The 26,315-nt window shown below is 38.6% G+C and overlaps 1 protein-coding gene across 4 annotated transcripts; it reads right to left on the reverse strand.

Moving 5' to 3' along the window:
• Nucleotides 1–1,920: 1,920 nt before the first annotated feature.
• Nucleotides 1,921–20,810, reverse strand: LOC126299553 (cystathionine gamma-lyase). 4 transcript variants are annotated; one of them, XM_049991547.1, is made up of 8 exons: nucleotides 20,311–20,810; nucleotides 19,812–20,013; nucleotides 8,054–8,470; nucleotides 7,035–7,170; nucleotides 6,680–6,832; nucleotides 5,508–5,682; nucleotides 5,234–5,372; nucleotides 1,921–2,702 (listed from the first exon to the last, which is right to left on the reverse strand). In XM_049991547.1, the coding sequence occupies exons 2-8, from the start codon at nucleotides 19,962–19,964 to the stop codon at nucleotides 2,694–2,696; spliced, it is 1,182 nt and encodes a 393-aa protein (XP_049847504.1). In that variant the 5' UTR covers nucleotides 19,965–20,013; nucleotides 20,311–20,810; the 3' UTR covers nucleotides 1,921–2,693. The 4 variants fall into 4 exon arrangements, with proteins under 4 accessions (XP_049847504.1, XP_049847503.1, XP_049847505.1 ...); XM_049991546.1 differs by having other exon boundaries at nucleotides 20,317–20,758; XM_049991548.1 differs by having other exon boundaries at nucleotides 20,320–20,453.
• Between the last annotated feature and the right edge of the window lie 5,505 nt (nucleotides 20,811–26,315).

The raw sequence follows: 26,315 nt of genomic DNA on the forward strand, positions 1-26,315 counted from the left end.
GCAGTCAGAAGATGAAAAAGAATGTGGTGTTACTTTGTTAGGGGGTGAAAGCGGAAACACTTCATCAGCTGACTGACAGCAGCTAACCAGTGGTATGAGATAAATATGTCCACTGTCCTCCACCCAGATCCTCCAAGATTTCTGTTCACAGGAAACCACTGTGAAATATGTGGCTTGACTTCACACGTACTACACATAAACTAAAAATAATTTTAAGCTTCAGTCAAAGTTCAGTGCACAAATATATTCTGGATTTTATTAATGATGATCTCCAAAAATTTGTAACTCATTATTTTGAGCTTTAAAAGCTGTCCTTATATGTTTGTATGTAATGTCATTCATTCACCTTTTTCTAGTCTCATTAGAACTGTTTATGCCATTCACATATCTGAGTCTCTCTCATGGTGTCCCCGAACTGTGCTTAAATCTTCAATAATTTCAAACTATTTTACTGCACAACAGATGATCTGACGATGCAGCAGTACTAACAAGACACAGCCAGGGCAGATTCGAGCTGGTGTCAGTGCCATACACTCACCACTTGCACATAGTGCCACAGGCAGCACTGAGGATCGAGATATTTACTTCGCCGCAGCCAATTGCACGCCGAGTACTATCTGCCAATAACGAGACGTCAAAAGACTGAACCCTCCTCGGAAGAAAGAAGAGCAACTCTCGCCCACTTGGTCACAGATCATCATCCATGGCCAACTTAGTTACGGAACTCTTCGAAGTGAACAGACAGTAGTTGTAAATTGCATTTGCGATGTACTGTGAAGTCTATGTACAATTATTTGCACTTAGCCAGTGAGGGCCTTTTTGCATTGTTGCAGACCTCAATATCCGATAAGGCACAAAGATAAGTAACCCTTTTTAATTCATTTGTATGACTTTGTTACTAACTTGTTAGAGCGTTGCAGAAAATTTGTTCTCCTATCCTGTTACCTGACCCCGAGGCATAGCTATGTACTAGTGGCAGGGAGAAATTGTCTTAGCGGTGTATTGTACCAGAAGCCATTTCACGAACTCTCAAACTCTGCCTACTGTAACAACAGTGCCAACTCTCCCTCCACAGCAGTAGTGATGAGACCTCCACAAAACTGGAGATGAGGGTTTAGACAAAGTGATTTGACTAAAGAAACAATACAAGCTTCAGAGAAAAATCACTGGAAATAAAAGCAACAATGAGCAGAGACTGCACTGCTCATCACTTACAAAAAGGCACATACAACAAAAATTCCAGTTTATATTTAATCCACCCTCAAATTTTTAAGGAGGAGTACAGTCAAGGAAAAGGGGGAGGGGGTGACGACTTTAAAGCATACTTTTTACACTTTATGAAACAAACAATTATGTAGTAGAGAATTCAGCCAACATATGTAAGGCATCCTGGAAAATAACCAATAAACATAGTAAAACCAATAACGAGTTGGAAAGTGAACCAGACAGCACAGCACACGAAGACCACAAAGTGAAGGATCTCAATGCATTACATAATTTGTTGAATAAGTACTTTACCTCTCATTTTGACCAACCATCCCCCATTATAGACCTACAGGTTGAGACACCAAATATCATCAAACATTGTTAGGGCTAAGATTTGTGGAGGTGATTCAACAGGAGATATTTAACATGGTACAAAAGTCAAAAGAACAAACAATCATCTGGATAGGATGGTATCTTGATTGTGGTGTTAAAGAAATGTGCCAGTGAAATCACTAAACCATCTTATTAATTGTAGTATTAGTGGAAAACATATCAAGTACCTTAAAAATAAGTAATTCAGCCAGTTCATATGAAGAGAAGTGAGGAAGAAGTTTCAAATTATAAACAGATATCACTGGTTGGGAAAACATTCAATCAATTATACACAGTTTTACACAGAAAGGAGCTGGATGGCTGATAGAACAGACATATCAATATTTTTATTTTATTTTTTTATTCAGTTTTAGATGCTCAATTTTGGTACAGCTCTGGTAAGAAGAGATTATTTCAGTATAATATTTTTTTGTAGTTTGTGTAACAACATAAATGTAATACGATACACTCCCCACATTTGAATTTAGAATATCTTGCTTTTTCTGACAGTCACACTGCTACAACAGAGTAATCAACAAATGATTGGGAAGCCAAAGATGGAAACACTCAACCAAGCCAGTAAAGTATCACATTTCTGTAATAGCGTAAAACATGAATGCAGTGGATCATAAAGGTAGGATCTCTCCACACAATGAGCGATGCCTGTACTAGATGTCTGCTGCATTTTGTTTATGGTAAGGAACGATGATCTGATTTTAATGTCCTGTTAACAACTGGATGATAATGGAGAGTGGGCACAAGCTCGTATTGCAGTAGAATGGTGGAGAAACTGGTCGTTTCCTTTGGAAGGAGCTACATTGGAATTTTTCTTTAGAGGAAATTATGGAAAGTTAAATATGGACGACTAGATTTGGAAGGGGAGGGCAAGAGTAGAACACCTGCCCTTCCAAATACAGATCCTTTGTTTTAGCACCATGCCATCTCATTCGCTTTATACTGACTGTCTTCATCAGAGCTTTCTTCTCCAAATGAAATAACAATTTAGCATTTTGGTGTCTGTAATAATGTGAATCCACTAAAAATATGGCACTTTTTATTTTGTTACTTTTTTCCTGACAAAAATTGACTTTGGCAAACATCATGGAGTGGTCTCTTCATTTTGCCTGAAAAAGAAAGAAGAAAATTTGTAATTAGTCCCAATAACTTTGTTATTTCCAAGTCATTCACTACACAATTGTATCATTTAGTTGAATTTTTGGAACTTTATGTTTATTAAAATGTAGTCTTAGTTTAATTTGAAAGTTTTTTTCATGTACCTCATCTAGCACAGACCAAAATAAATTGTCATATGTTGCAGTGATTTTTTTTGGAAGGTGCCTAATGCTGTAGATTTTTATATGCTAACATTTTGTTATTACTCTAAGGTTGCTCAAAATCCTTATAAGAGCATTTTATTGGCATCATTTATAATGGAAAACCTACATAAATTTAAATTTGAAGGAAGTAATTCATTAAATATATGTGGAAATAAATTATGTCCTCACTGGTTAAAATGCACAAGGAAATTATAGTTTGCGAAAAAGAGAAAAATAATTATAGCCCATTCGCACACTTCTTTCTGTGTTGATGGACCGAGTGTGGTCAACTGAAGTGTATTAAACCGGTATGTCAGACATTGCTGCAACCTTCTAACTTTGATACCCACCACCACCACCACCACCACCACCACCACCACCCCTCCTCCTCCTCCGTCTTATGAGAAAATTGCAAATGTATGTGATCAAACTCTTGTCTCAGAAGTACTGTGTAGCAACAATTAATATGGTTAACTCTCTTGTCATATTAGGCTTGGACATGATGAAGCTGTTACTCCCACTAAGATACTACAGTCTTAATTTAGATGGTTGCTTGTGTGTTTATTATTTAAGAAGAAATGTAACTGCAGAAGTGTGAATAAGCCCTGTAAGGGTTCATTACATTGCACCCGATACTCCCTCACCTGTCTCCCAACAAATGCAACCAAGATAGTTTGGTACCTCAGTAACCAGAAAGGAGTGCTGAAGGGGGGCTAACATCAATGTAATTAGTCATCCCCTAGAGTCTTAAGATTTACTGCCAATAGCAAAAAAAGACCTATGGTAGTACACCTAGTTCTGGGCAGTAGTTCCTGCAAATACCAAAAATGTCGTCACATCTTACTCACAATGAACCCTAATATAACATTAGCTCCAAAGATGGGCATTAATACCTCAGGAGTAGCTTGCACGAAAATTAAGTTTAAGACTTTGGATCGAGTAATTCAATACCGAATTGTGTCACACATCACGTGGATACTTTCTGCGACACCTATCCTTTTATAATTTTTAATGTCCAACTTATATTCTAACGACTAATAAGAAAAAGGTTATTTTCACAAACCGTAGTTACAACCATGTTTGTGACATGCAAGTATTAAAACTTATAAATTAGGAAGGAATTTAAATACAAATACCACTTTATCTACTTTGACGATAACCACAAATTGCTTGAGACACAAAAATGCTATCTAAATTATTACAGAAAACAAAATGGAACATAATCTAACAAAATGCTTAACTTCAAAATCTGCATATTTATACAGAAAGTCCTTATCTTTCCATAAATTACAGATCAGAAAGCTTGGTAGACAGAGTGTTCTGAATGCACTTTAAATTTTGCCAAGTATGTTGTGTTGGGCTATTATCAAAGCATTAAACATTTAAACTACAACATACACTGAAGTACCCAAACTTGCTCAGTTTTCACAAAAGGTAGTGCTAGCATTCTATTTGAAGCATTTCCAACACTAAAATAATATACAAAACTTGGAAAGTAACTTTACTTTTCTTTTAAACATTAAAATGTGATCGCGTCTGAAAAAATTCTAAAACAACTGTTGAGTTCACGAACTATTAAGTTATATTTTTTTACAGTGATTGATCATTACATAGATACAGAATTATTATGTGAAAAACACTATCATCTATTTTTTATGCAATATAAATACCGGTTTTCTACTGGTCATCTGCACTGATTAAATTGTATACAATATTACTAACACTGGACTACATGCACCATGGGTGGCATGAACAAGGCAGAGGGGCAGAAGGTATCTGGATGTTACAGAGTACAGGTGCAGTTTTTTTGCAAAGTACATTTTATAACACAGTATTTTGTAATAGTGGCACTTATAGTGAAATGTATTATCTTAAGTTGTGAACCTGCCAACTGTATAAACCAGAAAATGCAATTAAACTTATACCCAGCATTTTATTTATTACAGGACAGATCCATTATACCCTGAACTGCGCAGCAGACGTTACAAACCTCGAGAAGACAAGTACTTAGTTTCAATGTCGACATGAACATCAGGAATTAATCTTTATGAGGTCACTCAGTTTTTCTTGCAAAGTACAGAGTTAGTAGTGCTCGTGTTACATCAGGCATGATAGCACATGCTACTTCCACACAAGATTCTCAGTAACCTTTCAACATCCAATAATCAAAGGTCCAGCCTCAATACAAAGGAGCTGGAGACAGCACTTTGGGATACACCATTTCTCCGAGTCGATTTGCAAGCTGTCTAAAGGTTACTTAGTCTTTTAGTCTACTTCATGTGTGTGCACACATACCCACCTGTCATGTGTAATATTAGTCTATCCGACATTCTACTTACACTGGCCTGAAGAGCTTGATCTAAATCTTTTATTAGGTCTTCTGAGGACTCTAGGCCAACTGATAAACGTATCAGATTGTCTGTAATTCCAAGTTTCTCTCTCTGCTCTAGTGGGACAGAAGCATGTGTCATGAGGGAGCTGCAACAAAAAAAATAAAAAAATAAATAAATAAACAAATAAAAAATAATTTCTTCCACCCAACTTGGAGAAAGCAAATGAAAATGTAAGCTGAGAAATATAAACATGGATCAAATACACTAAATGTATACGTACGGAATTTCAGCCAAGCTTTCAAATCCACCTAAACTCTCTGCTAAAGTGACGACTTTTAGAGCACTCAGAAAACGCTTAGCTTCTTTAAGGCCACCTTTTATATAAAATGACATCATCCCACTGTGACCATGGCACTGTCGCAGTGACAGTTCATACTGTGGATGTGCTGGCAGGCCTGTAATAAAAATTCAAATACAGGGGTGAAAGCTGTACACGTTCCACAGTTTCACCACGAAATGGAATTTCTAAATATGTTATACATAAAGAAACAAAGGCACAGTACAATTCAATGCAATTATTCCACGTACATTTCACAGGAGCCATGATGTAAACTTATTATTCAGCTGCTCTCATTTCTTTCGCAGTGTACTATTTCAGTTGTTTGGGTTCACCAGGATGTGTTATGAGTACTTAGTGTAAGTGAAAATTATAAATTACAATACGTTAGACAGTTCCATTTACAATTCTTGCAAGGTTAATGAGCAACAATACTGAACTGTATTATTAGTTGCACGGATTTATTAGTACAGAGATCAAAGTGATTTAAGTAGAAGTTTAACAACACTGCAGGCTTAATCCCGAGTGATAAATTGTTGTCAGGATATGATTACATCACTACAATTTCTTTTATGGTTCTCCTTAGATTAAACAGAATAGTATTGTGCTGTAACAATGTAATCAAATTCATTGTCTTGCAGTGGTTTTAGTGAAAATCATTCAGATACACTGACAATGTGCAACAAACTAAAATTTGTGATAACTTCTGGATGCAGTATTTGGAAGGAACAGGAGGAAATATCAATGATAATTAAAGCTTTAATCACGGGCAGAGGCATGCTAGGATAGCCTAGTTTTAGACTCAGTTCCAGAAAGCAGGAGATCTAAATTTGAGAGTCAGTCCAGCTGACTCATTTGTCGTAATATGTTCATCATACTGGGTTTTGTCACAACATCAAACTAGCAACAAGGTGACGGAAAGGAACTGTCATGTACAACAATTGTCAGTCTATTTTTTAAAAAACCACACTGTTCATTAACTGTCATGACATTTTACAGCAGTTTTATGCTACATTTTTTATTTCTATTACAGTTATTAATTTCCAATGGTAGTACTCATCTTATCCGTGTTAAAACTTATCACCAGTATTGTGAATAGCAAGCATTTACCGTACCTGGGTGATTAACCTTTTCAACTAAAGGATGGCTTTCTAAAAATTTTCCAACTGCCAGGCCATTTGCCATGTGTTCTTTCATCCTTATGTGCAAAGTTTTTAAACTTCTGTTCACTAAATAACAATCAAATGGAGAAGGAACAATACCCATGGCTGCAACAGAAATAAAATGTTAGGAATGAAATCTAAACAATATCACACATTTACAAGAATGAAAATGTATCAAAGCATTCAAATGGCGGTTAACTTTTATATAGTTAAAGTAAACCAAGATTTCTGGCATAGAAGGTATACTTTAAGACTGTTCTGCCTCTCAAAAACACTAAAACATAAAAAAGAATTCAGTGTTACTAACATTTCTGCAAGAATTTAAGGTTCTCATACACTTCTTGATTATTTGTGGTCACTGCTCCCATTATTATATCCGAGTGGCCATTCATATATTTGGTCAAGGAATAGACAACCATGTCTGCACCCAAGTTCAATGGTCTCTGCGTGTGGAGAACAAAAAAGGGAAAAAAATAATAACAACAAAAAAGTACAATTTTAATTTCATTATCACATATGACATAGAAATTAAAAATAAATACATTAACATTTGTAACTCAATTGCACAACCTAATTTGGTTGTGTATTGTCCATTATTTTTTCTTACATCTTTTACCTTCTTAAGGTACAACTTCTCACTTAACCGAGTCTGGGGCAAGCATGCAGCTATGCAACACTTCAAAAGCTGACCAACTGCACAGAATGTCATAATCTTGAGCAGTGAGAGCCAGAGCCACCAAAGTATGAAAGAGAGGACAATGAGAGACCATAGTATGCATTTCTGAGTGTCGTCATTCCACAATGTATACACCAATATGGAAGTTCATCTGAAGTATTTGTTAGTGCATCTGGAGATGCTCTGTTACTGGTTTAACATGCTTTGGCAACCTTCTGGACATATCATGTGATAGCCCAGACAGTAGTGGAACACACAGATTTTTGTTCCCATAATGGAGAATATTTAACTATTCATACAGTTTGTGAAGGTGACACTGTCAGGGGCTCGTGACATGGTACCACATCATGATAAGGTCTGTTACACAATGCTGCAGCTCCTGACTTTTCAATGCACACGAAAGAACTCATTCTGAACCTGTTCACGCAAAATCTCATACGAAAGATAAGCCGCCTGCCGCCTGTTTATTCTTTCGCATGTAAAACCTTGCCACAAGACAAGATCTGGTAACTTATTGGAATGAGCAAAACATTCTACCAAGTAGAAGACTGAAAAAGTAATTAAAAAGAAATTAAAGTTAATACCTTAGTAAACAGTCATGCCAACCTTTTCTGCCACCAAATTTACAATAAGATGGGCTTGTTACTTACTTGAAAGTATGGAGTCAAAAATGTATTGTCAACAGCAACTAGAATGTTTTTCTTGTGTGCAATGTCACATATCTTCTTAATATCTGCCACTTTCAGTAAAGGATTTGTTGGAGTTTCTATCCATATTAACTTTGTATTGTCTCTTATTGCCGCCTCTATCTCATTATGGTCAGTGCCATCAACATAAGTGACATTTATGTTCATTCTCTTCACAATCTTGTTGAAGTATCTAACTGTGCCTCCATACAAGTCATCCATGGCAACAAAATGATCACCAGCATTAAGGAGATGAATAACAGTAGTAGTTGCTCCAAGTCCTGAAGCATATGCCAAGCCATACTTGGCATCATCTAGAGAGGCTAGGCAAGATTCAAGAACATCCCTTGTTGGATTTCCACTGCGACTGTAGTCATATCCCTGTTGGGGGAAAATTGTACGTATATTAAACAAAGATAATAAATTCAGGCACTACAGTGCACCAATAAGCGAAGAGGTTATGGTATCCACAGCTGTCAATCACTATACAACTACCGTACATTTTAGTTTAGTTATTGTTAACAAGACTGGAAAAAAAAAAAACAAAAAAAAAAACAGAGAGAGAGAGAGAGAGAGAGAGAGAGAGAGAGAGAGAGAGAGAGAGAAAACTATTTTTGAAGTAGTATTACATGATAACTAGAATTAGCTGTGGTGTTTGAGACTGGGTGAATTCATAGCTCTGCAGGGATGGTAGTTGTCCATTTACAATGTACCAAAGAAAAGTAATAAATCCCTACACTGTATGTAGGATACTATACTCTAACAAGCTGCTGTAATAAACAATGGTGTTTTGCATTGGCTGTCCTGCCAGGGAAAGCTGACATTCAATGTGATTGTGACATGGCCATCATCAAGGTGCATTGTAATTAATTTCCATCCTTGTATTCTATATACCATAACAATCAGGAATGGCAGATGTCACGAATGGGATATGGTTCATGTGGGCTTCGGGCCAGATTGTCAAATTATGTTCGATCAGCAGACTAGTTCTTATTCAGTATATCTCTTTGTTTTACATTTTCTAAGATGTCCACTCAAAGACATAGGGAGAACATTTGTCAGTCCTATTTGACAATACCTGGCTTTAACAGAGCAGAACATGTTGAAACATTTTTGTTCCCTAACAACAGTCAAGAAGAAGAAATAGTAGAAATAGTAATAATAATAATAATAATAATAATAATAATAATAAGAAGAAGAAGAAGAAGAAGAAAGCAAGAAACAAGATAAAAGCTATAAATACTTATGCTATACCAATATTGACCTACTCATTTGGAGTAGTGAAATGGAGTAACACAGACTTAGAAGCACTCAATACACTTACACAATCACAATGCCACAAATATAGAATACATCACATACATTCAGCAACAGAAAGATTCACATTAAGCTGAAAGGAAGGAGGGAGGGCATTTATTGACATAAAAAAACCTACATTATGGACAGGTAGACAATATAAGAAAAATTTTTATAGAACTAGCAGAAACCAGCAAAATACACAAAGCAATCACTCATATAAATACATCGGCTACACCATTGCAATTTCATAACCACTTCTACAACCCTTTAGATCACATCACATCAACAGATACGAAAAAAGTAAATTGGAAAAAGAAAACACTACATAGCAAGCACCCGTATCATCTACCACAACCACATATCAATCAAGACACATCCAACACATGGCTAAAAAAGGCAATATATACAGCGAGACTGAAGGATTCACGATTGCAATACAGGATCAAACAATAAACACCAGATATTACAGCAAGCATATTATTAAAGATCCCAATACCACAACAGATAAATGCAGACTTTCATTTACATCTACATTTATACTCCGCAAGCCACCCAATGGTGTGTGGCGGGGGGCACTTTATGTGCCACTGTCATTACCTCCCTTTTCTGTTCCAGTCGCATATGGCTCGCGGGATGAACGACTGCCGGAAAGCCTCCATGCGTGCTCGAATCTCTCTAATTTTACATTCGTGATCTCCTCGGGAGGTATAAGAAGGGGGAAGCAATATATTCGATACCTCATCCAGAAACGCACCCTCTCGAAACCTCGACAGCAAGCTACACTGCAATGCAGAGCGTCTCTCTTGCAGAGTCTGCCACTTGAGTTTGCTAAACATGTCCATAACGCTATCACGCTTATCGAATAACCCCGTGATGAAACACGCCACTCTTCTTTGGATCTTCTCTATCTCCTCCGTCAACCTGATCTGGTACGCATCCCACACTGATAAGCAACACTCAAGTATAGGTTGAAAGAGTGTTTTGTAAGCCACCTCCTTTGTTGATGGAATACATTTTCTAAGGACTCTCCCAATGAATCTCAACCTGGTACCTGCCTTACCAACAATTAATTTTATATGATCATGCCACTTCAAATAGTTCCGTACGCATGCTCCAAGATATTTTACAGAAGTAACTGTTACCAGTGTTTGTTCCGCTATCATATAATCATACAATAAAGGATCCTTCTTTCTATGTATTCCCAATACATTACATTTGTCTATGTTAAGGGTCACTTGCCACTCCCTGCACCAAGTGCCTATCCGCTGCAGATCTTCCTGCACTTCTCTGCAATTTTCTAATGCTGCAACTTCTCTGTATACTATAGCATCATCCGCGAAAAGCCGCATGGAACTTCCGACACTATCTACTAGGTCATTTATATATATTGTGAAAAGCAATAGTCCCATAACACTCCCCTGTGACATGCCAGAGGCTACTTTAATGTCTGTAGACGTCTCTCCATTGAGAACAACATGCTGTGTTCTGTTTGCTAAAAACTCTTCAATCCACCCACACAGCTGATCTGATATTCCGTAGGCTCTTATTTTGTTTATCAGGCAACAGTACGGAACTGTATCGAATGCCTTCCGGAAGTCAAGGAAAATAGCATCTACCTGGGAGCCTGTATCTAATATTTTCTGGGTCTCATGAACAAATAAAGCGAGTTTGGTCTCTCACGATCGCTGTTTCTGGAATCCATGTTTATTTCTACAGAGTAGGTTTCCAGAAACGACATGATATGCGAGCAAAAAACATGTTATAAATTCTACAACAGATCGACTTCAGAGATCTAGGTCTATAGTTTAGCACATCTGTTCTACAACCCTTCTTGAAGACTGGGATTACCTGTGCTCTTTTCCAATCATTTGGAACTTTCCGTTCCTTTAGATACTTGCGGTACACAGCTGTTTGAAGGGGGGCAAGTTCTTTCGCGTACTCTGTGTAGAATCAAATTGGGATCCCATCAGGTCCAGTGGACTCTCCTCTGTTGAGTGATTCCAGTTGCTTTTCTATTCCTTGGACACTTAATTCGATGTCAGCCATTTTTTCGTTTGTGCAAGGATTTAGAGAAGGAACTGCAGTGCGGTCTTACTCTGTGAAACAGCTTTGGAAAAAGGTGTTTAGTATTTCAGCTTTACGCGTGTCATCCTCTGTTTCAATGCCATCATCATCCCGAAGTGTCTGGATATGCTGTTTCGAGCCACTTACTGATTTAACGTAAGACCAGAACTTCCTAGGATTTTCTGTCAAATTATTACATAGAATTTTACTTTCGAATTCACTGAACGCTTCACGCATAGCCCTCCTTACACTAACTTTGACATCGTTTAGCTTCTGTTTGTCCGAGAGGTTTTGGCTGCGTTTAAACTTGCAGTGAAGCTCTCTTTACTTTCACAGTAGTTTCCTAACTTTGTTGTTGAGCCACAGTGGGTTTTTTTCTGCCCCTCACAGTTTTACTCGGCACGTACCTGTGTAAAACGCATTTTATGATTGCCTTGAACTTTTTCCATGAACACTCAACATTGTCAGTGTCAGAACAGAAATTTTCTGTTTTGATCTGTTAGGTAGTCTGAACTGCCTTCTATTACTCTTGCTAAACAGATAAACCTTCCTCCCTTTTTTTTATATTCCTATTTACTTCCATATTCAGAGGTGCTGCAATGCCTTATGATCACTGATTCCCTGTTCTGCGCTTACAGAGTCAAAAAGTTCGGGTTTGTTTGTTATCAGTAGGTCCAAGATGTTATCTCAACGAGCCGGTTCTCTGTTTAATTGCTCGAGGTAATTTTCAGATAGTACACTCAGTATAATGTCACTCGATGCTCTGTCCCTACCACCTGTCCTAAACATCTGAGTATCCCAGTCTATATCTGGTAAATTGAAATCTCCACCTAAGACTACATCTACATCTACATGACTACTCTGCAATTCACATTTAAGTGCTTGGCAGAGGGTTCATCGAACCACAATCATACTATCTCTCTACTATTCCACTCCCGAACAGCGAGCGGGAAAAACGAACACCTAAACCTTTCTGCTCGAGCTCTGATTTCTCTTATTTTATTTTGATGATCATTCCTACCTATGTAGGTTGGGCTCAACAAAATATTTTCGCATTCGGAAGAGAAAGTTGGTGACTGAAATTTCGTAAAAAGGTCTCGCCGCGACGAAAAACGTCTATGCTGTAATGACTTCCATCCCAACTCGTGTATCATATCTGCCACACTCTCTCCCCTATAACGCGATAATACAAAACGAGCTGCCCTTTTTTGCACCCTTTCGATGCCCTCCGTCAATCCCACCTGGTAAGGATCCCACACCGCGCAGCAATAGTCTAACAGAGGACGAACGAGTTTAGTGCAAGCTGTCTCTTTAGTGGACTTGTTGCATCTTCTAAGTGTCCTGCCAATGAAACGCAACCTTTGGCTCGCCTTCCCGACAATATTATCTATGTGGTCCTTCCAACTGAAGTTGTTCGTAATTTTAACACCCAGGTACTTAGTTGAATTGACAGCCTTGAGAATTGTACTATTTATCGAGTAATCGAATTCCAACGGATTTCTTTTGGAACTCATGTGGATATATGACTATAACATGCTTAGAAAATTTATTGAAATGTATTCCAAATTTTCTCTCAGTTGTTCTGCCACTAATGCTGCTGAGTTGGGAGGTCGGTAAAAGGAGCCAATTATCAACCTAGCTCGGATGTTGAATGTAACCTCCACCCATAATATTTCACAGGAACTATCCACTTCTACTTCACTACAGGATAAACTACTACTAACAGCGACAAACACGCCACTGCTGGCTGCATGCAATCTATCCTTTCTAAACACCGTCTGTGCCTTTGTAAAAATTTCGGCAGAATTTCTCTCTGCCTTCAGCCAGCTTTCCGTACCTATAACGATTTCAGCTTCGGTGCTTTCTATCAGCGCTTGAAGTTCTGGTACTTTACCAATGCAGCTTTGACAGTTTACAATTACAATACCGATTGCTGCTTGGTCCCCCCATGTCCTGACTTTGCCCCGCACCCTTTGAGGCTGTTGCCCTTTCTGTACTTGCCCGAGGCCATCTAACCTAAAAAAACCGCCCAGTCCACACTACACAACCCCTGCTCCCCGTGTAGCCGCCTGCTGCGTGTAGTTGACTCCTGACCTATCCAGCAGAACCCGAAACCCCACCAACCTATGGCGCAAGTCGTGGAATCTGCAGCCCACAACAACAAACAGAAACAGTAGATCCCATCACAAGTGGATGTACAATACTAGCAAATACAGAATACCCCAGAAGATATGACAATGTAGCAAAAATAATACATCAACAACTTGCCATACAACAAACTAATAAAACAACACGTTCCCACATACAAGTATGTACCCCAAAAAGTACTGGAGAATGATGAACACAAATTGTACTTAAACAGACATAAACATAACAGACAAAACAACACCACATAACAAACCTGACATCATACTCACCAATAAAACGAAGAAATTAACACAACAAATCGAAATATCCATACCCAGTACAACAAATATACAGAAGAAAACGGGAGGAAAAAAATTGAAAAATACATCCAACTGGCTGAGGAAGTCAAGAACATGTGGCATTAGGATAAAGTTGACATTATACAGATTATACTATCAACCACAGGAGTCATACCACACAATACCCACCAGTACATCAACACAATACAGCTACATCCAAATGTATATTTACAACTACAGAAATCTGTAATTACCCCTAAGTTCCTAAATGCAATGTAACATATACTGTACAGTTAAAAGGAAGTCACACTTTATCAAGGTCCGCGTCACTTTCCATTTTTAACCAGACATAACGTTTGAGAAAGGAAAGAAATAATAATAATAAATAATAGTAATAATACAGTCGAAATTCAGACTGCACACAGGATGGTCCTGAAAGAAAACCAGTATAGGGCTATAGAAATAAATGAACACGTTTTCCACATTCAGAAGAATTATTTGTTGGTACACATCACATGTAGTTTTGAACTACACGGGCACCTTCTATAATTAAAGAGGCATGAATACTGAAAGACTCAGTCACTGTAACAGCTGAGTGTGCTCAGATTCGATAGTTACTGATTTATTAAAACTGTATTCTGGATTGGGGTCCAACTCAAAATTGTCTTTTAATACATCGCTATTACCAACTGAGTCACCAGAGAAAGATTCACAATGTGCACTTACAAGAAAGAGGCTGCTAGAACTGAAGCTGTGAGAGGTTAGGTGACAAACAGTGCCTGGATAGCTTATTTAATTCTTCAGCAAAATCTAATAAGCTGTACTAAAGAAGAGGTGACAATATTATTTCTTGTTGTGGAGTCACAACCAGCAAGAAGTATTTAAATGGCAGCAGCTCTGGTGTAAGGCATTCATAGCTCAGCTGTATAGTTAGCAGTCTAGTAGGTAACTGCCTGGAGACAAGGCGTGGCTATATTTTACTAACTGCAATTTTTCTTCCATTAATGTGATTAATCTGAAGAAATTATGAAATTAATAGAATTAATAGCTCATGGTTCTCAGTAAGACATTTTTGGCTCTCAATGTGCACAGCATGTGGCTTGTTTGCCACTTAATATCCCATACAACGTGTCTAAATCTACCAAACAAATTAAAAGTTTGTCTATTTGTCTTCCAATCCCTTGATATTCTGATGCAATATACAAACATTATTTTTTACTGTAATTTTAAGAACTCATGATATTTTAACGCCTTTAGTAGCTACCTGTTTGAGCTTCTCATTTTGCTCGATTTGTTTCAATGTTGTATATCTGGACACTGATCTTAGCCTAAAAAAAAAAAAAAAAAAAAAAAAAAAAAAAAAAAAAAAAAAAAAAAAGTACTCCCATGAGTTTCAGTGTCACTTGGCAGGGTTGATAGCAAAGCTCTTCAAAATTTTTAAAATAGCCAAGTTCTTCTAAAAGTACAGTTTATCATTTTAATATATTGCATCAGAATATCAAGGAATTAAAAAAAAGTAGAACTTCTTGCTTGTTTAGAAGATTTAGAAACAGGGAATGCAATAAATGTAATATGTATGTCAGAACATAATATAGTCACAGGTCTGGAAAAGGTTAATGTAAGAGGATATAAACTTCCAGCACATGTAAGTAGAGACAACATGGATAAGGAGGAGTTGCCATATAGCCTACACTAAAAATAATAATAGTGCCAAAACTTAGAAACTGAACATTATGTGCAGAGCAACATACAGAAGCATGAGCCTGTAAGCTTAAACTAAATAATGGTAATTTTATAACTGTATATGTACCACTGGGAAATTATCAACTATTTCTGAAAAACTTTAATTCCTTGTTGTGCTATCTGTCAGACAGAGTGAAGCAAATTATTATGGAGGGGATTCCAATGTAGATTCTTTCAAAAGAGTCTGATAGGAAGAAATATCTTTAAGTATTGGTTGGTTCTTCCAATTTGAGTCATTTATCGAGTTTCCTACTTGGATGGTACAGGAAAGTAGCAAACTAATAGGTAATATTTTCACAAACCATATAAATTTAATCAAAGAAACATTTATGCTGTTAAGAATCATCTTTCTTATCATAATGCACAACTATTTACAGTATATGACATAGCTCCATACAGTAATGCAAAACATTCCTCCAAAATTTTCCATTCAATTAATACTTTAAAAATTGCCAATTTCACGGAAAGCTTGCAGCAGTTAGACTGGGAAGAGGTGTACAGGAACCTGATGCTAACTGAAAATATCACATATTTCATGATATGTTTGTGAGTATTTTTGAAAACAGTGAAATAATTGTAAGAAATAATATTTAAAAAATCATGACTTACTAAGTGGGATAAAAATCCCTTGAAAACAGAAACATATCTAATAGCAAGAAAAGTGATGATCCAGAAACTATCAAATATTATAAAATTACTGTATTAAGTTAAGGGAAGTTACTATGTCTATTATGTCCGAGATTCACAAATTAAACAGTAACCAAGAGCACAGAAAGACTATTACCATCAAACTGAATGGTAATTTTATTAATAAAGCCTGAGCTTGAAAATATTTTTAATAATCAGTTTTTTAAATGTAGTGGAGGAAATAGGTTCCACATGTTCATTAGAAAAGGCAATACCTATGCAACCTGGAAATTGAAATTCTACCCACTTCTCCTTCTGAAATTAAGACAATAATAAACTCACTCAAAAGTTAAGGTTCACATGGAATTGATGGCACCTCCAACAAAGTACTAAAAGCTGGTTCCCAAAAGATGAGTAGGATTCTTATCCACTTACATAATAGCTCCCTGGAACAGGGCATTCCCCCCCCCCCCCCCCTCCCGATAGATTGACATATGCCATTGTTAAATCACTGCATAAGAAAGGGGGATAAGTCTGTTGTCAACAACTACTGCCCAGTCTCACTTCTGACAGCTTTGTCCACAATTGAGAAAGTAATGTATTCGATAGTGGCTTCACATATTTCTAAAAATAAAGTACTAACGAAATGCCAATTTAGTTTTCAGGAAGGCTTTCCAGCAGAAAATGCTATATATGCTTTCACTGATCAAATATTAAATGCCCTCAATAACCGAACATCATCAATTAAGATATTCTGTGATCTGTCAAAGGATTTCGATCTTGTAAATCACAAAATTCTTCTAGAAAAGCTTTAGTTTTGTGGTATGAGTGGCACAGGGCACAAATGGTTTAATTCTTATGTAACTGGAAGAGTACACATGGTTGAAATAAACACTTCACGTAATGTTCAAAAATCAGCAGATTCCTCAAGCTGGGGAGGCATTAAGAAAGGGGTCCCACAAGGTTCATTGGTTCCCTTATTATTTGTAACATATATTAAAGACTTGCCATTCTGTATTCACAAAGATGCAAAGCTAATTCTTTTTGATGATGATTCCAGTGCAGTAACTACGTACAAAAAAGAATTAGCTGAGGAAACTGTGAACAATGTCTTTCAGAAAATTATTAAGTTGTTCACTACAAATGGACTCATTAAATTTTGATGAAACACAAAACATACAGTTCTCTACAGTAAATAGCACAACACCATTAACAAATAAAGAGTTTGAAGAGAAGTCATCTATGTTATTAGGGTTATTGCAAATTTTGGAGATAAACATACAAGTAAATTAGCTTACTATACCTATTTGCATTTACTGTTTTTATATGGCAACATATTATGGAGTAATTCGTCATTTAGTAGTAATTGCACAAAAGGGTGTAATCAGAACAGCAGCACGAGCCCTGGCAAGATCATATTGCAGACATTTATTTAAGGAACTAGATATTTCACAGTAGTTTCACAATACATATGCGTATCTATGAAATCTCTTGTTAATAACCCATACCAAGTCAAAAGCAACAGCACTGTGCATAGCTACACCATCTCGAGAAAGGCTGATCTTCACTACTTTGAGTTCTACCTTTGGCACAGGAAAGGGTGAATTACGCTACCACAAAATTATTGATTTAATAAAAAACCAACCTCGAATTATGGTGTGTAAAGAAACCTTTTGTTAAACTGACAAAACTGACACGTTCCACATCATTACGTAGTGTTGTATTCATGACCTATGTAACAAGTATTAATCTAATTTAAAGGCCTTCAACTTCAATGACTGTCTGACATCTGTGAGGAAAGGAGTCCATGCAATGGGAAGTACACCTCTCATTTACTACCGCGTCCTCCCAGGTAGCTAGTGCGACATTTCAAAGGTCATAATGGGTTTTTGGAATGGGGTCAGGCCAGTCCCCCCCAACCATTTCACCTCTGCCCATATGTTCTCAATAGTATTAAGGTCTGGTGCAGGAGGTGGACAACAGAAGAGAGATCTCATTCTATTCTGCAGATCACTCTTGCACCATTGCTGCCAAGTGTGTAGGAGACTGGTCCTGTTGGAAACAGATTATTCCTTCAGCATGCAGTTGTCACACGGATGGAACTGTAATATTACCTATAATATATGTACATTGGGTAGCATCAAGTGAATTATCTATCCTGTGAAGCATTCCTCCCACTCCCAAACTGTCACAGAGACATGACCACTACAAGGTAACTTGTGGATTAATTTGGGGTCAGAACGGACACCTTGGAGCCTCTATACTCCTAGAGGACCATCATTAACTGAGGACAACAACATATTGCCAGAAAATACCACATTTCACCAGTCATGACAGACACTGTCCTCGAGGGTCACATTTCAGGTAAGTTGTCAGGCCTTCCAAAGACAGCTACGAACCAAATCCACCAACTTGGAAAACTTAGTATGTTTCAACTGCACCACATTTAAAGGAGGATTTTGTTGTGATATGTTGCAAGTTTATTGTTGCTACATGCAGAAGTTCAGTTCACATACACTTACTGAATTCTTCAGTATTTTGATAATGATTTATCTACTGTTGTGCACTGCACTCAGGGATACCACACTGTGCCCCGGAGTCAGGATCTTTCAAATTTCCTTTCTCTACAAGGGCAATGAGGCAACATGAATAGCTTGTTAACAATAGAGTATGGCACATGAATAATCCAACTCAATAAATCTGGTGCAAGTATTTGTACTTTCATTAGCTATTACAGACCAGATAGTGAGCTTGCAAACCTAACTTTTCATAATCGACTATCAGTCTATTACCATGTAATATCTACAAAACTATAAGATTAATGCTCATGTATTACAGGTAGTAAATTTAATTTGGACTCAATGGCGTCATTCTCCACCAGAAGTTTTTTTCGTTTATAGTCAAAATTGTCATATCTTCTGTGACAAACAAGCTGAAGGTATTCGAAACGTGTTTCATATAATAGAATGCAGGGCTTCAAAGAAAAATTGTTGCATCAGAAGATTGTACCTTTTTGAACAAGACATTTTGCATATAAAAGCTGTGCATTGCTTATTCATCTACAATGACCATTTACAATTTGGAATGCACTGAGTTAACACGCACTATACTTATAGATAATAAATTTTTTCAATTTGCTAACAAGATTTTGTACCTTGTTGGAAAAGATCTGGATCACTGTAAAGACCAGTTTCCTGTATGTTTTGAAGTAATATTTCCTCATCTGTTCCCAACAGAAACAGAAAAATGTGGCGTGTTGCATTTCATCCTCATCACTACTATACTAGACCAATTAATTACTTCTGCAACTTATGCTTATCAGTTTCAGTGTTATCAAGTATATGCCTACACCAAGTTTTGCTATTAAGAGCAGCAATAAATCTAGCCAAAATCCCAAATATTTTCCACAGTGAGTAATATTTGCATCACAAAATTTTACAGTGATTTAAATCACTGACTGGCTGCAGCTGGGTGGCACGTAAAAAATAAAGCAGTATTTTCTCGGTCTTCTAGCATACAAATTTCAGAACGCTAATAAACTACAGAAGAATGGTGTGACAAACCTTAAATACACATGGCTCGGATTGTTTGAAAGTAGTTGACATAATTATTGGCGGTATCATGCAGTGCGAGGACCATTTTTCCGGATCTTGACCAGCATGAATTGCTCTCGTTGCAAAGGAAGAATCGTTCGGTAGATATCCTGCTGCAGACATTGTGTACTATTAACAGTCACTGGTTCCTCTTGACTGGTTCCTCTATCAACTGCAACAGATAGAAAAATGAAAGATAATAATATCTGTATCAGCTTGTGGTTACACACACACACACACACTTTATTTTTATTCAACTCTCTTTAACTGAAACTTCCGCGGTCAAAGTTGATGGCAAAAATTTATACTTCGTTTCCTGACGTAACATTAAACTTTACCAGAAACATAATCGCATCATTTAGTGAAAGAGTTTATAGCACTTTCTGTGTTTTCGTGGCCAAGTAAAATAAAGTAACAATTCTGACGCATAAATATATTTCCAAAACGATAATAAAAAATATTTACGTACACTTACAACAAGTGATTCCTTCTACTTCTTCACGTGACATGTGCCGATCATTCGAACAATTTATACAGCTGACACTATATCCTCTTGGTGGGGATGCGTCCAATCAGAGCGCGACTCGCATGCGAGACAGATCTTCACCGAAGCCCACTGGTTTCCAAAAACACAAAGTATATCGTGCGACATGTAGTCTCATCAGTCATCACAGTCAGTCCTGGTCTCAGATTGATAAAAGCTATGTGACGACTCTTTTAGAATTTCCCGTCTAATTAATGTGAAGGTCAATAAAGATGGTATGTGGTGCTACATGTTGTAAGGAATGCATCTTTAAGTGTATAAATGAACAGTGAGTGGCTGGAGCCATTCGTTCCTCGTTCATATATTATTTTCCGATCTGCCTTGCACCGAATGTCACGTTACTGCCGAGTGCTGTGGCCGAGCGATTCTAGGCGCTTCAGTCGGGAATCACGCTGCTGCTAAGGTCGCAGGTTCTAATCCTACCACAGGCATGGATGAGTGTGATGTCCTTAGGTTAGTTTTAAGTAGTTCTAAGTGTAGGAGACTGATGGCCTCAAATGTTAAGTCCCATTGTGCTTAGAGCAATTTGAACCATTTTTGTCACGTTTTAGCATTTATACGAGATGAAATAGAGAAGAAAAGTATGTTAATGAGAGTGACTTGCTGCCGACAAGGGATTAGAAGTAACTTAAGAGATTTCTGGCGGTAGGCAGGTCATTCTAATGCCAGAAGTTTAGTTCTGTAATATCAGCTAGCCAAATTAGTAAAATTGTGAATAAATGGTAAGGACCTTTTCAGGCAATTAACATAAAAAGATTTTTCTACGCTTTGTGATAATTTGGTGAAACTGACGTGTATTTCGCAAACCTCTTACTAGTCATTGCAGATAATATATTTTTCGAAATGAGAACGTTTTTCCAAACTGCTATGTAATACACCAATCTGTACTATATTTTAAAATTAATGAAGTAAACAGTGTTATAGGGAATCCTCCGTTAAGCATCCTAACATGGTATGTACAATGATTACCCTTGCAAAAGCCTATTAAAGTTATTTTGCGTTGAAAAAAAAGTTCCTAAAATTGAATCTGAGGTATGATATACACAACGGCGTATTGAAAAATAAACAGTGCACCTAACGGCGTGTGGCTGGTTGCTGAAGTTCTGTCAACATCTGAATGGATAATATTGTCAAACTGTCAATATTTTACCTCAAACGTTCAGTATGTATTGACAATACAAGAATATTTTGAGGTCCATTAATACTGCTCGTCAATATTTCTAGTATTGACAATGCGTCTATACGCGCCATCAGACGGTCAATATATTGACAGTTTGGCAATATTATTGAACTTGCGAGGGCCTCTTCACACTTCCCTGTATTACAATAACTGAGTTTTTTCCCTATCGTCTTTTACCCAAAAAGAGTTTAAAATGTATTTAACGTGTACGATTAGAAATTAGGTCAGCCAAGATAATGTTTATAAATGAAATAATACGTGAAATGCTAAGATTCAGCTACTGCTTCATGTGTCTACGGGAGCTGAAACCCGAAGAAGAAACTTCGCTTAAACCAGCATTCGTATTTTAATTCTTAAATCGTCGATAAATGCTGTGTCTCGTTAGATGTGCAAACGACCTTTTGAGGGATACGTAGCTTTGTAGCCAGTCTACTTATCCTCACTTCAATTGCTATATGTTGCACAAATCAATTTTTTAAAAATATTATTCGTTCTCCTTTATTTCCCGGTAATTAGTCAATTATTTGATAGTTATTATTTTCCATGGATCATATTCACTATAAATGTAATCATGTGTAAACTGCAACTTGAACAAAGGATTGTGAAGACTATTACATGGTGGCTATTTACACGGTGTACTTTAGAACTATTTATATCCAAGAGTTCATCTGTGGCTAAAAGGATTTGTTAATATGGGACAACTTTACATTTGAAAACACTTCTGCTGTCTCTTAGAAATTTTATTTCAATGGGCAATTTTTACAGGTCAGGAAGTCTACTGCGCCCACCTCTGTGCAAAAGTTTGATTCCCGACAGGTAACACCGTTAAGTTTATACAAAATTTATATGACGACACGGATTGTATGTAAACAATGACAAAGGTGATTAAATATTCTATTCTAAGTGCAGATTTTTTCCTCGTATAGTACCGCGTACCATCAACTGGAGTTTTACATACTTTTTTAATTTCTTGTTATTGTAAAGTATGATTAGTTATATAATTGACAGAAAAGTGTTTGTGCATACCATCAGGGTTCATGACAATTATGACCTCAAAGTGAATGAAAATCATTTTTATGACACGTTAAAACAAAAAACATCGTGTGTAAACTTACCCCATTTAAGGGGTACCTTTAACAGACATATACAAAATATTCAACAGTATTGCCTCGTAAATTGTAACTTTACACACTACTGGAAATTGTAAATGGAAAGAGCACACAAACCTGAAGAGTGGTTACATTTCACAACTTTATAACCATGCGGATCGTACCGCCATGACAATCGGTGTGGTGGGCGGGCTTGTTACCTCGGCTCCCTGTACCCCTCTAGCTGGCTGGCTACACACACACACACACACACGCGCGCGCGCGTCGCCACCGCTAGTGACATACTGTGGTTTAAATCCAGTTGCATGTGTGAACTCCCAGTTTTCAATTGCGCAGCCTAAGAGCCGCAACTATATGCGATTGCAGTCTTTCTCGGAGTATTCCACTGATGAATTCATCTCGAGTTATCATTCGGGTGGTGGCGTCGTCTTGTCGTAACGTTACAAAGTTGCGTACCCATCATCTCCTGGCGAAGTGTCGGGATGCTCTCTCACTCTCATCTAATACTTTTCCCTCTTTGTGGAAGTGTGTGGGGGAGTTTGTAGCCTCAAAGCTTATACTCCACTGTGTACTTGTGTGTATGGTTATTTCTGTAGTTTCTTGGTGTTTGCGTGATGCGATGAATGTTCTGTGTGTGTCTGGTACTTGCCTGAGGTTGGCGAAATGATTAGTATTATGGGGGAGGGAGGAGGAAATGGTTCAAATGGCTCTGAGCACTATGGGACTTAACAGCGGAGGTCATCAGTCCCCTAGAACTTTGAACTACTTAAACCTAACTAACCTAAGGACATTACACACATTCATGCCCGAGGCAGGATTGAAACCTGCGACCGCAGCGGTCGCGCAGTTCCAGACAGAAGCGCCTAGAACCGCTAGGCCACTCCGGTCGGCCAGGAGGAGGATTGGAAATTGGATGTAGGGATTTTTTCTTCGACTTAGTCGTCGAAGATCGTCATTGGGATTTTGTGCTTATCGCGGGACATGTCATACCGACCTAGGGAGTGGATGAGGACGTTTCCTGATCTGGAAGGGCCTACATAAAAGGCACTTTCCAGATCTTGGAAACGCTCTTTCAGGAGTGGGATTTCAGCAGGGGAATGCAGATCATCTGTGGGGAATCCAAGAGGTAAATGCAATGTCCTCCTGAGGGCGCGGTCCTGTAGCCTTTGGAGTTTGTCCAGGTGCTGCTTTGCCACGTATCCCCAGACAGGGCACGCATATTCCGTTACTGGCCGGATCAGGGCCTGGTACACATTAACTGCTACTGGGAAGGGAAGGGAGCCGGTTGAGTTCAGGATTGGGTATAGGATGGACATTCTGGCGCAGATCTTCCTGTGGACCTCGCCTATATAGGGTTTCCACGTGACACGAGAGTCCAAGGTTACGCCAAGGTACTTGCAGTTCTGCGCCAGGTGAGTTGGGTTCCATTTAGGTGAAGATGGAGGGGGGGGGGGGGTCGTTGAGGAGGTTCGTGCCTTCCAAGCCTGCGGGTAATCAGCATAGCCAGTGTCTTTTCAGAGTTGATGGCGATAGGCCAGGGACGGGTTCAAGTTTCTGTGTCATCTAAAACCCTTTGTAGCCTACGGATGACCAGGTCCTTGTCCACATTTCTAGTGTAGAAGGCTGTGTCGTCTGTATACTGCGTAGTGTGCACCAGGGGGGTTGTTGGTGTGTCCGCAGTGTACACACTGTACAAAACGGGCCCCAGGACCAATCCCTGTGGCACCGAAGCACGAATATGCTTTTTGGTGGAGGTGGCAGTTTCTACTTTGACTGAGAAAGTTCTATTCGTGACATAGCTTTTGATCTGCTTAACTATGCTTCCGGGAAACCCTTGTGTGTACAACTTGTAGAGTAGAACTCTATGCCATATTGCGTCAAAGGCTTTGGCTACATCTAGTAGCACTATCTCGCAGTAGCCTCTGTGGTTGAAGAACTCTGTGGTTGCTTCAGCCACTCTCACGACCTGTTGTGGGGCAGAGTGGTTCTAACGGAAACGGAATTGGAAATCCGGCAGAAGTTGCTCTCTGGTAATATGTTCCTGTATGGGTCTTAGCAGGAGGCGCTCATAGATGTTCCTGAGAGTTGGCAAGAGGCTAATCGGCCTTTAGTGCTGAGGGAAAGAGGATTTTTCCCTGGTTTGTGTATCGCGACTACATCCGCATGTTTCCAGCAAGCTGGGCACTCGCGGGTTCGAGTAATTACATTGAGGACGTTCTCGAGGTGTGTGATTGCCTTGGGTGGGAGATTTTTTACTAACTGATTGGTGATATTGTCGTGTCCTGCCGCCTTTTTTTCTTGGAAGGGACCTAATTACTTTTGCCAAGTCCTCGGGGGCGAAAAGCGTGGGTTTGTCCTCTGGGTCCTCCTCAGCAGTGAGGAAGACAGCCAGTTGATGGCTGAATACCTCTTCATGCTCTTCATCCTCTTCATCCTGGGGTTCTGCTCCTCGAAACTGCTTCTTCAAGGAGTCAGCGAGGGCGTTGGCCTTCTCAGCTTGGCTGTAGACCAGACCCGATCGCCGTGCAGTGGCGTCTTTTTGTGAACTGTTTGGTTGCTTGCCATAGTGTATGATCGTCTACTTTGAGAGCTGTGAGGCAGTTTTGCCATTGCTGGTTTCTGTGCTCATTGAGCGCTACCTTCAGTTCTCCTTATAGACGATTGAGCAGCCTCCTGGTGGCCTGATTTCTGGTGATCTTCCACTCTTTTGCCACTCTGTTCTTATGTCGAATTTGAGCTAGCAAGTGTTCCGGGAGCTGTATTTGAGGTGGTGGGCCATCCGTTTGTGGAGGGGTGGCCTCTTCCGCTGCCTGCAAGATGGTGCCTGTTAAGTCTTGTAGCGCTTGTTCTACTGTTTCAGCAGTAGATAGCAGAGCGCAAGCGATACCAGAGGCGACAGTTCCTCGGTATCGCTACCAGTCTGTACGTTTGTAAGACGTCTGGTACCGTGGGTGTTGTGTACATAGTTCTGCGTAGTCAGCACGTACACAACTTTCCCACTAGAGTGCGCCCCGCTAAGCACAACAGCGCAGGCGCAGCGCTCGTCCATCTCCACACTACGAGATGGCGCTGTCTTAGAGACGGACCAAATTCTGCTCTTGCTGATCCACATATTAATATGTAATGCAGCCAATGAGACTGCTGCTAATGTAGAACCTTTCCTCCTCAAGGATCACACTTGTGCTCTGATACCTGAATGCGAGAGGTATTATAACGAGTGTACAGACCTCCAACTAGTCAGTCTGCATTTGTCTGCATTAGTCTGCATCAGTCTGCTTTAGTCTGCATTAGTCTGCATTAGTCTGTAGTCAAGTTTCAGTCTGTGCCTAATAAGATTATCATATTCCTGAACATAGCCATGAAGAGAAATGTATAGACAATTTATCAAGTATCAGAGATATGAGAGAATAAGATTATCATCAAGACCAAAGGAACTTCAGAGCGTCAATTGCAAATAGCATCCAGAACCAAGTTAAGTTATTTCTATGCTTTTTACTATTTTAATAAATGTGTGTGAAAATTAATCAAGTTCTGTTTAAAGTTGGTCACCGTCAGTCTGCTACTCTAAGCGTGCAAGTGGCATTTCTATCATCTGGCCTAACGGCAGAAGATAAACACGCCACGAAAGACCACGAGACATA

This window comes from Schistocerca gregaria, chromosome X, assembly GCF_023897955.1.
Source record: "Schistocerca gregaria isolate iqSchGreg1 chromosome X, iqSchGreg1.2, whole genome shotgun sequence".
NCBI classification, from domain to species: Eukaryota; Metazoa; Arthropoda; class Insecta; order Orthoptera; family Acrididae; genus Schistocerca; species Schistocerca gregaria.